Source organism: Dendroctonus ponderosae, unplaced genomic scaffold, assembly GCF_020466585.1.
Source record: "Dendroctonus ponderosae isolate FM_Combo_2020 unplaced genomic scaffold, Dpon_F_20191213v2 Dpon_F_20191213_9, whole genome shotgun sequence".
In the NCBI taxonomy this organism is placed as follows: Eukaryota; Metazoa; Arthropoda; class Insecta; order Coleoptera; family Curculionidae; genus Dendroctonus; species Dendroctonus ponderosae.
The window spans coordinates 289,298-302,771 of NW_026019116.1; the positions used below are offsets into that span (position 1 = coordinate 289,298).

The window sequence follows — 13,474 nt, forward strand, 5'->3', positions numbered from 1 at the left end:
AAAGTAATTTTAGAATGTGGACCTTTTAAACGTGAAAAACTTTCGTTGGACGAATTTTCTTGTAAACTTCATATTTACTGAGATATCGCACTTTGGCGCACTAATGAGCAACCCTGTATACTAGATTCGATTATGTTCAATGTTCCTCTGTGCCTGGAACCCGAACATCAATTGTCGTCCACTATCTTCCCGGAACCACTCTCCTCGCCCTTTGTTGGCGTGAGTTCTTTCAGCTTCTGCTATGTTACTGTAGCATTTCCCCTGAACTAATCAGCATATCAGCATATCAGCAAATTCGTGAAAGGAAATTCAAAGTAAGTCACAGTTTGACAATTTATTGTTATGATTGACAAGGGCTATCCACCTGTAACTATCTATTAATTACAAAAAACATCATTGCCGCCTTTTCATCAAAAAATTGTAGAAGGGAACTTTTTTGATATCAAAATTTTTTGTAATTTGAAGCCAAGATGGTAATTTTTCTTTTTGAATGCTCAAATATTCCAATAGGCTTCCAATCCAACGTGGGATTTTTTCAAAATAATGCTTAATAACAAAGTTGAAATTCGATCTTCAACTGTTAATATCTTCCAAATTATTTTGCCAGTATTTTTTTGGTACTCCCCAAAGGAGCCTCTATCACCCCTTAAAAGGAATGACGCCAATTTTGAATCACCCTGTATATTGAATAAAGTTCATATAAAATGAAAGTATACATATTCCTAAATTAACCAACAAGTTATGGGCCCAGGAATCGGTGCACGATAAAAAGACATAAAGATTACAGTCAAGTCAACAGTACAAGTGTTTTGTGGAGTATAGTGAAAGTTAAAGTTCGCAATTTTCGTCATAAGGAAAAATGGCAAAAAGCTTCGGATAACGGTCCTACATCCAGAAGGTCAACGGTGACAACTATGCCGTTTGGAGTTACAAGATGGAGCTTATGCTAATCGACGAAGGCGTATGGGAAGTAATTGCTAAAGAAAAGCCGACTCAAGCAGAAATCACAGCATTAGCTACGTGGACAAAGAATAAAGATAAGGCTGCAACACGACAAATTGCAGTCAGAGAAAAATAAAAATCAATCTTTAATGAAAACTATTTAATTAAGACAATGATTTAAATGACAATGATTATGAACAATTATTTTTAACGACAATTCAAAAGAGACAGAGATAGAGAGAGAGATAGAGAGAGGAAGGGTTTCCCTTGAGCGGGTATTTCGGGCGGTCGTGTGTAAAGCCCGAAGGGTGAGTTCGTTTGAGCGCCACTAGCTTTCGCAGCAAGGGTCGAACACTCAGCGATGGATAGTTGCCGAAACACCTACTCAATTCTTTTACCGTGATAGTACATAAACTGACTTGAATGATATTTTTATGATTTACATGTGCCGAAGGAACACCAAAAAAACTTAGATGCAAAATCATAAGAATATATTTTTATTGGCTAATCTGAAGAATTAAAAGGTTATAGATTTATTAATGCGGCAACATAAGCACTAGAGATAAGTCGCGATGCAGTATTGGTACACCACAATCATGTCAGTGCGGATGGAAACTCAGAAGTAGAGTATAATTTTTCGAACAATAATACTCTAGAAGCACGGTAGTGGTCGAGAACCGTGGCATTCAAGTGGAGAAGCAGTTGACAAGGTGCAAGCCAAAGTACATCAAGAAGAACCAATAAGAAAATCGGTTAGGGACAATAAAGGACTCCAGCTCGATCGTTATATGACGATTTCAAAGTTTGCAGCAGTTACGAGATGATGACCGATGTTCAGATGAAGATGACCCGAGAAGCAGGGGCAAAGAATTATCGAGCCCAGATATATAAGTATAAAACGCTTAAAAATGTTACATATTGCCCCACTGAGGAGGAAATTATGGTGGATGTTGATAAAGCCGCTCAATACAATTATGGAACGCCTAGAAGTTTTATAAAAATTCCTCAACCACAATCAAGATATGCTGGTAATTTGCGTGAATTGCGTGGTGTATGGAAAATGCGCAGGAGAAAAACGAACTTTCAGTGAACTTTCGAGTGATTACAAATTAGCTCGCAGTACTTGCCAGGCAAAACCACTTACAATTTCTTCGTGAGGGGTTTATAAGATGCTTATCTTTCACCTCGCATATAATCCCACCGATAAGTTCAATTAGCACAGAAACAGTACCACAAAAACCAATTTACTGATTAACATCCGTTAAAGAACAGTGGTAGAGTCGAGTGGAACGTTGTATTGAAGTTAATGGTTAATGGACACGTTTGTACACATTAACTAGTATTAATTGAGGAATGGCCCTATCATCTCATAAGTAACTAAATATATTTCATACTTTAGGTCTTTTCCAGGTGAACTGAAATGGCGGGGTCTGGTGATAAAATACGGAAGCTTGATTGGCCGGAAAGTCCGGGTCCTCCCATAACTCTCCTCGTTTCAGACACATCTTGCGAATCTGTTCGTACTCGCTCATTATCTGAAAACAAGAACAAAATGTTAAAAATGAATGGAGAACATTATCGAACTGTAATTGAATACTAACTTAATCTAATTGATCAAAAACTACTTAATAACTATTTCTATATTCAATACGTCCAACTAGATCGAGAAACCCATACTTACTAGATGTTCTAGGAAAAATTCTAGTAAAAATTTTATTTAACTACAAATTGGTTCGTTAGAATTATTTTATTATTAACAATGCCTGCAGCTGGGACGGAGGAACTGATTAGTTTCGTCACAGTTGTTGTCGGTCCCAGACCCGGATAAAGTGTGGAAAGGTTAGGCTAGCTACCTGCCTAGGGCAGAAAACAATCATAGCTCACAGAAACAAGGGTCAAGTTTCGGATAATGGACGGATTTCAATGACGACCCAAGCGGGAACAAAGACAAGGACAATGCAAAAACAAAAAATTATTCCCACTAGATTTGCCTGTTGGAATATCACCTCTTGGAATGGTAGAGATCAGGAGATGATTATGGAAATGGAGAAGCATACAATAGACATGTGGAATATCTGGGACCAAACGAAACGGAAAGGGAATCATCAAATACCAAGATTACATCTTTGCCTACAGTGCAAAACCAAAGCAAGACCGCGCCAACTCAGGTGTGGGTATTCTTATATATGATAAAAAATATATATATATCATACAAACTCTGACTTTATTGAAAACATGGAATCTGTAAATGATAGGATCCTAAGAATCAACCTGGCATTTCCCGAGGGTCCACTATATCTAATTAGCATCTATGCGCCCGATATATCCAAGCCAAAAAAAAAAACTCTGAAAGCTTTTATAACTCCCTACAAACCACTATAGACGAAATACCAACAGCGAAAGGTTAATACTACTCGGCGACTTTAATGCTCGAATTGGCGCAGTCGAAATTCCAGGTGTAAAACAGAAGTTTAACGAACCAACCCTCCATGAGAAAGGCGAGTCCCTAATCGATTTTTGCGCCAGAAATGAGCTAAAAATAAATAACACCTTTTTCCAACATAAAGATCAACATAAATACACCTTTTGTAATACAAGAGTCCAAAAATCCATCATTGAAAACAAATCAATGACCTGAGGGTGCTAACATCATCCAATTTTGGCACGGACCATGATTTTGTCCTGAGAAAGAAAACACTGGAAAAACATCAGAAACGTAATCGAGAACCGCTTTATATCCAAATATACAACATGGAATCACTCGACTATTAAAGTAGAAAAGAATTGTACCAGCGGAGACTCACCAACAAACTACTAAACGAAAATATAACCGACGGCAATGTCAATGAGAACTGGGAAAGGATAAAAGCGTGTATCCATAAAGGCGCGGAAGAATCCCTAGAAAAAAGCAAAACACGAAAAAACGTGCATACCCAAAACCACAACACACCATGGTTCTGTGAGGAGGTGAAAAAGCTAGTCAATAAAAAACGGAAAAGTTACTTGCTTTACAAAAGCACTCAATCGCACGATAATCTCATCAAACACAGAGGGACTAGAAACCGCGCGAACGCAGACATACCAAGGATTAAACGAGAGTACTAGGAAAAATTCACCAACAATACGCAACACGATTTATATGGAGCTCAACGGAAAGTATGGAAGTTGCTTAAAAATCTAAAAAAGCCTGTGAACGAATGCTTTCAAACTAAAAGCCTGTCACCGCACAACTGGCAAAGATATTTTAATGACCTGTACGATAGCAGCCAAGACACAAAGATGAGAGCTGAGCAGACAGAAGAAAAAGAAGAAGAAGAGGTCCCAATATCATTCACGGAAGAAGAAGTAAAAAACAAAAAGCTTAAAAATAGAAAACGCACTGGGTGTGGGCAATATACCCAAAGAACTTCTAAGGTATGGCGGTAATGAACTCACAAAAAAACTAACGCAACTCTTCAATGGAATATTAAGCTCACAAACAATCCCCGACGATTGGCACAAGTGCTTCACCAGACCCGACTCCAAAAAAAGGACAAAAAACCAACCCTGAAAAGTACAGGGGTATAACTCTTTTATGCTCCTCCATGAAATTATTCAGGCGAACAGCAGGTATTCCGAAGAACTTATATGTTGATAGGTCCACAACTGACGCCCTATTTATCATGCGACAAATAAAAGAAAAAGCAATAGAATTTGACACCCCCGCTTTGGCATGTTTTATCGATTTAACAAAAGCATTTGACCTTGTCCGACTGGAAAACATTATCACCATCTTGAAGAAAAAACGAACGCCGGCGAGAATTATGAAAACAGTATACTGCCTAAACACAGACAATTCAACCCGATTTAAAGTTGATCATAAGACAACAAATGACATACCGATATCGCAGGGTATAAGACAAGGGGATAGCTTAAGCCCGTTTCTGTTCACCCTGATAATGGACGAGATCATTGAAGAGATCAGCGGCTTAAGAATGGGGTATAAAATCAACAAAAAACCCATTAGCATAATTTGCTACGGCGATGACGCGACAATATTGGCAGAAACGGAGGACAATTTGCAAAGACAACTTCACAGGTTCAATCAGGTCAGCACACAATTTAATATGCAAATATCAATATCCAAGACAAAATGTATGAAACCGGTTATAAATAATGAAATTGTCGGGCAAGTCACAACTTTCAGATACTTGGAGCGGATGTTTTAGCCGCAACGAACCAATTAAAGATCTCAAATCCCAGATCAACAAAGCCATCATTCGGAACAACAAACATATGAGCATCGATAGTAAAGTTCGAATATACAAAACCTGCGTAATACCAATACTCACCTACGGCATCGAGACATGTATGTTAAGAACGGCAGAGATGAAAACTCTAAGGTCAATGCGGGAAAAACACTACGGGATAGAGTCAGGAGCACAACAATAAGACAGACCTGCAAGTTGAAGGATGTAATAAGATGGGGACAAAAGTGCAGAAGATGCTGGTAGGACCATGTAGAAAAAATGGATCCCGAAAGAATAGCCAAAATTGTGTCGAATGGAAATCCAGCTGGTAAAAGACCCATCGGAAGACCACCGAAAAGATGGAAGGATAGTTGGGCATCCATATCACAGGAGAATCAACAACATTGACCAGACAAAATAAACAGACCAAAAGGTCTTTATAAAGAATAAGAATTATCTTATTAGTTTTGGTGCAATTTGGCCTTACACATCTGCACATCTTATAAAACTCTCAATTCTCTCTATTTCTTAAGTCACTGATAGTAACACTTCTATCGTTTCTGTTCACAATACCCACAGTTCACAAACAATTTACAATAATCTACAAATTTATTAGAGAGCCTTTGGCATGTTAATTTTAAATCTTCAGGAAGAAATGCATCATCTGGAGCATGCTTTTGCTAACAACCGCTATACGAGGTATTGAATAAGGAGAGCTCTTCATCCCAACCGCATAACCACTGGGGTGGTGAGAGGAGTCTAGGGCGGAGAAATAATTTGCTTTATTACCGCATATTGAGAATGTTGCTGACCGGTAGTGGTCGAGAACTATTGATGCTCTATCGGTAAATATCGATAGTTTGTTCTATCGAAACAATTCGACAGTTTTCAAAATTTATCCATAGCATTCGACGTTATTTCGGTCATTCGTTTTAACATTTTGATATTTACTCAGAAACTTAAAAAAAAACAGCAAGGAAATGATGATATTGAGAGTGCACACAAACTGTATAAGCTAATTCAAGAGATACCTACTAGATGGAATAGCACCTTTTACATGATCGGAAGGGTCCTTAAAACGAGGGCTCAGAATTTCTTAAAATCTGAAATTCGAATATTCGTTTAGTGGTTTATTCGAATAGTAAAATTATTCGAATACTCGAATATCTAACGAATCTCGAATACTCGAATATTCGAATATTGGAGTATTCGAATATTCGTTAGATATTCGAGTGCTCGTTTTCCGTTCACCGTTTTGCAAGAAGAAAAATGGTTGTCTCATATCATTTTTGGCAATTAGCCGCAACGGATAAAAAAGTGCCTTTGTCGGCACATTAATTGTAACACCGCGCAAAAGTTGATGACGTGAATCACCAGAACACAGTGACGTAATTTAATATTCATTTGCATATTTACAAGCAAATTATTATTTTCATTTGCTTGTATCGGGCTTTCATTTGCTATTCATTTGCTTAAATATATGGGTATCTGTTTAAATGCTTGTAGAATATGAATCATTTATTTTATAAAAGTATACAAAGTGAGTACCTACATATAAAGATATTTGCACCTTGTCCGTTTGATAATGTTAGTGTATTCGAGTATTCGAGTATTCGAATTTATAACTACACTTAATTATTCGCTTTTTGAATATTCGAATACTCGAATACTCGAATTATTCGAGATTGATTCCGAGACCTACTTAAAACCAATGAGCGAATTGAAAGAACACTTTTAAAAATGCGTAAAGCCCCTTTACGTAGATGAACTGTCTGTCTTGAATAATTCGGTAAAGGTATTGAAACGTTTTGAAGAAGCTACAAAAAACCATTCAAGTTAGCTATCTGGACCTGGAAACAGAGAAGGGAAAAATATTTTGCAACGGTTTAATAGAATCAGTTCAAAATGGGCTATTTCCATATGAAACCAGAACTGTAACCAAAATAGCAACTATTATTGACTCAAGATCCAAGAAACAGGGTTTTAGAAGCCCGGAAAATGCTTCATCTGCAGCTTTAATTCTGGAGCAAGAAATGTATGTAGTTACTCAAAGAAAAGCGGAACAAAATGTGTATCCTGGAAAAGGGACTTCAGTTTCACAAAATATTAATATTGTGAAGAAATCACCATGTCTTTTACATTTCTTGAACATAGAGTACCTAGGAAAATAAAATCAGTTACTCCTGATGTGATAATAATTCATTTTGTATGTAGAAAAGAAGATTTTTTTCTTGACATACAGGGTTCTCTTTATTATTTTGTTGTAGATAAGTACAGCGTTGACACCGAAGAATGAGTGTGTGGAGAAATTTTTGTGTATCCCAGCAACATCGGTGGAAAGTGAGAGAACTTTTAGTTCAGCCGGTCAGGTGGTGAAGGATCGAAGGTCGAGACTAAACGCATCAAATGTAGATAAACTAACATTTCTGCATAAAAGCCTTAGTCTTTTTCCTAAATATTCGCATAATCGAAATTTGGGAATAGAATTAGGATTATTTTTACATATTTGATTTATTGTGAGTTAAGATAATATAAATTAAGCCATTTATTCAAAAAAACTTGTTAAAATGTATTCAACCATCGATAACTATCGATGGTTGATAGAATTAATATCGATAACTATCGATAGCCTGACTATAGTAGTCGACCACTACTGACCGGATCGACTGACTACTGAAACAAAATCAAGTAAAACCATGTTCAAATCTACAAAAATCATAAAACATGTAACAGTTAAAAATGAATTTTTGAAAAAAAAAGCTTTTTTAGCTTTGCTCCGAAAGCTAGTGGCGCTTCAACGAATCCACCCTTCGGGCTTTACACACGACCGCCCAAAATACCCGCTCAAGGGAAACCTTTTTGCGCTTTTTTCTCTTTCTTAAATTTAAATAATGGTCATTATAAATTATCGTCATTTTTCGAAGAGCAAATCAATGTAATCCTAATTTCAAGTCATAATTAAATAGTTTTATATTGGTGAAAGCATCCAGACAAGGCCAACCGAACACAAAAGGAGTTACAGACTAGGACAGGTGGATGAATCGACCATGGCAGAGCACACGTTAACCAATGGATACTGGATTGGGAGAACCGGTACTATTCAAAGATTTCTAGATAGGCGATGAAATCAAAAAGAAGTTTTTAAATTAAGTAGAACATAGAAACCGGCCTTCAAAAGAACACATATTGCATCATTTAAACGGAGAGTTGCATTGACCTTGCGCAGATATAATCTATTGGAGAACCCTTCATTGCCACAGCACCCGCTTCAGCAGGGGCATGATAGGTTTCAGCGCTATGTAAGAAAAAGTTGAGACAGGAGTCGAATCAGTCAGCAAAGTGTTGTAAGTGTGAAATCTTAGTGTTAACAATTAGTAAGATGCCAAGACTAGCAGGCCGTTAGTATGGAGAGAATGTAATGTGGGGACAAACGGATGCTGGAGCTGATCTATTATTAAAGAAGACCATACGTTTTAAAGGATAACTCCCGAAAACTTACAGTCAAACCTTGAGGGGTTTTAGTTGGTAAAAATCCAACACTAGCTGGTGTCACGGGACACCGAGTATCTTGAAGAAGATTTTGATCCTCCAGCCGCCGCCGTGTATACAAAGATAGAATAGCTGAATGAAGTTATTCTGCACCTGATAGTCGCCCGATGCACATCGAAAATCTCGCAGCGCCCAAAACCAACGCAACATTCAGTCTAGTTTGGAGTATAACATTCTCGTCAAGCTTCGTGTTTAGTGAAAGTGCGCGACCAGTGAGCCAGTGTAAGAAACCACGTGCTTTCATCTGTGTCTGCATCGAGACACAGTCTCCCCTCGTTAAAGTAAAACCACTGAAACTAACAAAAACTTTCTTCTTCCTATGTAAAGGCAGCCACGAAAAAAAACGTGTGTCCTCGCACGTGGTTACCTAAACAAAATGAGCGAATCCCGAGGACAAAGTCCCTTTCAACCAATTTCTTCGTGCTCTCGAAAAGTGTCAGTGTTGGTGGGTTGACAATAATGGGCAAGTCAAAAAATTCCTCCTCCAAACACAAAACTAAAGATACCGGTTTAAATTCCCTCATTGCCGAACTCAAAGCCTTGCGTCCCCGAAACAACAAACAAGATGAGCTAATTCAAGCTCAAGCTAATCAAATAAAAGAGCTCTCCCGTCTGCTCACTCTCCAATTGGCCAAAACCGCCGAATTTTCGCGCAGCCTTACCTGCAAGCCCCAACTCAGCCCAAGCTTAAAAAATGGAAGTAGAGGAATTGCCGGTTTCAAAGGCAATTCCCAAACCTTGCGACCTCTCTCACCTTTCCAAAAACATCAAACGTCGCTCTTCACCAATACATGGTGCAGCAGTCCGATAGCCCCCAACATCCAAAAGGTCAGCATACAAGCCACCGGGGCCCCCCAACTCGCAAGACTGTTCAGCCCCCAGCTCCCATGCCACTTCGGCTCCAACCTGTGGCCCCCACCGGCTCAACCTCGCTAAGCTCTTCGCTCGAGAAAAAATAGAATTCCATACTCACACTTTACTTGAACATTAGCAATTAGCAATTAAATTATTATTAGCAAAATATAATTAGCAAAAAGAGACTTTTTGCGTGTGCAGCTGTAAATGGGCCGCTATGCCGCTGTATCGTTTATATTGGTACCCTCAATGAGTTCGCAGAAAATGTTTCTATCTAGTATCTACATCAAATGTCCGATGTTTTCATTTCAGGATCTAACATCGATGTTTTACCGATTTTGTGTTATAAAAATGTTAACTACATAAAAATGTAGTTAACATTTTCTTTATAAATATTTCTATTAACAAATAATGCTATTTGATTTAATTTTGATTCAAGCAATTTTTCAACATGATATATTTTACTAATGGTTTCATTAAATTTATTTATCAGATTAAGATAAACAGCGCTCTCTTTGAGAGTATTTGTCGCTAGTTTATTTTGATTTTTTTGTGGTTCATTAAATAAATAATTATAACGTTCTCCGTCTGCGAAATCTAAATTTCTTGTACTTGACTTAAAAATTGACCCTACAACATTAATCATACCTCTTTTTATACGCTGTGGATGTGGAATTAATTCATTCATTTAAGATTCAACTCTTTCTTGAATAAGTGAAAGTATTTTCAAAAAGTTTGATGTTTCCATTTTATATGCATCATTAGATATTACCTTTTCTGTTAATTGATTTGATTTTAAGTTTAATTTGTTTATTTCTATAATAATTTGATTTAGATCAAAGAAGTGTATTAGTGTGCAAATGTATTCTTTTACTTTTCCGTTTCCGAGTTTTATAGGAATTAGTCTGGGTTTGTCTGGGATTTTTCTAAATGTTATTTTGTTAGCCCCTTCGAGTGCCAGGTGAAACATTCTGAAAGAGATAAGGATGAGTTCATTAAAGTTGTATTTGCGTTTTAGAGGTTTCTTAATATTTAAAAGATGTATTTTTCTTTTGGTATCAGTTTGCGCTGTCTATTTCTGAAAGTCAACAGCAATTAATTTAGAAGGTTTCTCAAATTTGTCAGCATGTTTTTGTAGTATATGCTTTTTTACGTAAACTGTTTGTTCTGGTTCGAATATATCTTCAGGGTTGTCTTTATCCTTATTAAGTCTTAATACTAAATGTTCCTTTTTATCTGTTTTTATCTAACACAACCAAAAACGCTTATGTGTCGCTTCCATTTATAAACGGATTGTCCCAACCCCTGAAAAAACTGTACGGAAAACACAATGTGATCCTTTGCCACAAGGCGCACAAATTGATGTCAGAAAATTACTCTAAACTTAAAACTAAAATTCAAAAAAAAAGAAGAAGTACGAAGTGCAGTGCAACGACTGTGAGAATGTTTATATTGGTCAGACAAGTCAATTTCTAGAAAATAGAATAAAGAGCCACAAATACGACAAGAAAAATATAACCGCCCTTAACACTCATGAAAGCACAAGAAAACATACGTTTAACTTCGAAAGTGTCAAAATATTGCAAGTCGAATCTAATAAAAAACGAAGAGAACTCTTGGAATCTATGGAAATAGTTAAAAACCCGTTAGCAATAAATGATAAGGGGGACACCAACAACGTGAATTGAATATCTGGCTCAGTACTTTAAGGAAAATAACCCGGTTGCTACAGCAATAATAATTTTAATCTGAATCGCTCAGTTTTAAATCGTGTTGTCGTGTTCCGTAAAGTAATTGGTCTAAATTGTTTTACCTTTTAATGACAAAGTGACTGTCCTAGAACAAATTTTACCAACAAAAAATGTATGTCCCTTTAACAATTTTAACTACCTATATACATTTACAATAAAAACAATGCACCTTTTAGGGTCACAAAATAATATCGCATTTCAGTGGGTAATATCATAATCGAGAATGATCATTTTTAACACCAACACATAAACCAATTTACGTTCTAGGTTTTAGTCAATAATAAAGCAATAATAAAATAAAAAAATGTGAATTGTATACCAAATAAATGTAAATTATTTAAGATAACCAGTCACTGATTACAAATAGTGTGTTCTGATGAAGACCGAAGCAGGTCGAAACGTTAACCAATAAAGTGCACCACTCATTTAAAGAAACATGTAGTTATACAGGGTGTTCTGTAAATATGTTAAAATATTTTAACAGCGCGTTCTTCAAGTCATTTTAGAAGGGGGTTTTCCTGAAAATTATTTTAATTTGAGGGTTCATTTTTGATATATTTGATTTTTAAAATGGCGGAAAAAATTAGTTTTTGTTGTGTTTCCTTAAAACGGTTAAACGTGTAAACTTCAATTTTGGTATACATGATAATCTAATTGAGTGCCATTCTATGGTAGTGTTTTGTGGTTCTGTTTACTTTTATACATGGTAGAAATGTGGAACCACTACTTTTGCTTTGATCAGAACTTTTTTATATGCACTTAAAGTTTTATCGGCATGATTTTGTTAGTTGCTAAAAATTATTTACCTACTTTTTTATCTCTTATTATTTTTTCCTAAGACCAATAGTTTGCCCACAAAAAAATTAAATAGCTTTATTTGCCGTTCTCAAAATGTGTAAGTACGTAACTAATGGATTTTTATTTAATAACGTTTCAATACAAAAAGTGCAATAAACAAAAGAGGTTATGTCTATGACAGTTAAATATCGTTTTATCGTTTAGTTTTCATTGTCAAAAATTTTACAGCGGCTGCTAACAGTTTTCAAGGTAAGTAAGTTTAGTTAAATTTATTAAAACTTAATCATTGTAATTTGAACCAAAATACACATTTTCGAAAAACAATTTACGTTGTTAGTAATTAACTAATAATGCGTAGCGAAATTGAAAACCTTATTAGATTTTAAAACCTGACTTGATTACTTACACATTTTGAGAGCGCAAAGAAAACGATTTTATTTATTTTTTGCGGGCAAACTAGTGGTCTTAGGAAAAAACAATAAGAGATAAAAAAAGGAGGCAAATAATTTGTGGTATTTAAAAAATATATGCGAATAAAAGTCTACATGCACACAAAAAAGTTCTGAACAAAATAAAAGTAGGGGTTCCACATTTCTACCTTGTATAAAAGTAAACTCAACCACAAAACAGCACCATAGAATGGCACTCAATTAGATTCTAATCTATACCAAAATTGAAGTTTACACGTTTAAGCGTTTTAAAGAAACACAACAAAAACTAATATTTTCCGCCATTATGGAAGTCAAATATCTCAACAATGAAACCTCAAAGTAAAAAAATTCTCAGAAAAACCCCCTTCTAAAATGACTAGAAGAGCACGCTGCTAAAATATTTTAACATATTCACGGAACACCCTTTATATATACAGGGTTATTCACGCTATACGGCACGGAAGTTTGATTTTTAAAAAGTATTATTTTATGATATACTTGATTAATTTAAATACAACCCCATATTTTTTAACTTACCACGAAATGAAATTTTTAATTACCTATCGAATGGTATTAGGGTGTTAATAGCTAAGTTTTTGACTTTTTACAAAATACGTCAAATAATCGTTCTGTGCACCATTTGGTGATGTTTAATTTAAGATTCCAATGTATCTAAGTTGGCTATGCCATTTACCCATGTCAAATCATTTATTTTATTTGTCAGTTTAGACTGCAAAGACTCTTTTTGATGGCTGGAGTGGTATTGTTTTTTGTAATTGTAGACGTGTTGGTCGTTATTTTAATATTATTATTGGGTTGCTAAGTTAAAATGAAGAATTATCCAAGAGAAGAACGTATTGACATGATTTTCACCCTTGGAGAATGTCATAAAAATTGTTTATTGGCTTCTCGAGTTTAT

General features: G+C 35.8%; 1 protein-coding gene across 3 annotated transcripts in view; it reads right to left on the bottom strand.

Annotated features, from left to right (window-relative positions):
• The window catches only part of LOC109537686 (calpain-C), a 101,547-nt gene that overhangs the window by 73,532 nt on the left and 14,541 nt on the right, over positions 1-13,474 (bottom strand). For all 3 annotated transcript variants that reach the window (XM_019904534.2, XM_048669695.1, XM_019904532.2), the window contains exon 2: positions 2,337-2,477. In XM_019904534.2, coding sequence (XP_019760093.1) covers positions 2,337-2,474 — 138 coding nt within the window. In that variant the 5' untranslated portion in view covers positions 2,475-2,477. The remainder of the gene's footprint in view (positions 1-2,336; positions 2,478-13,474) is intronic.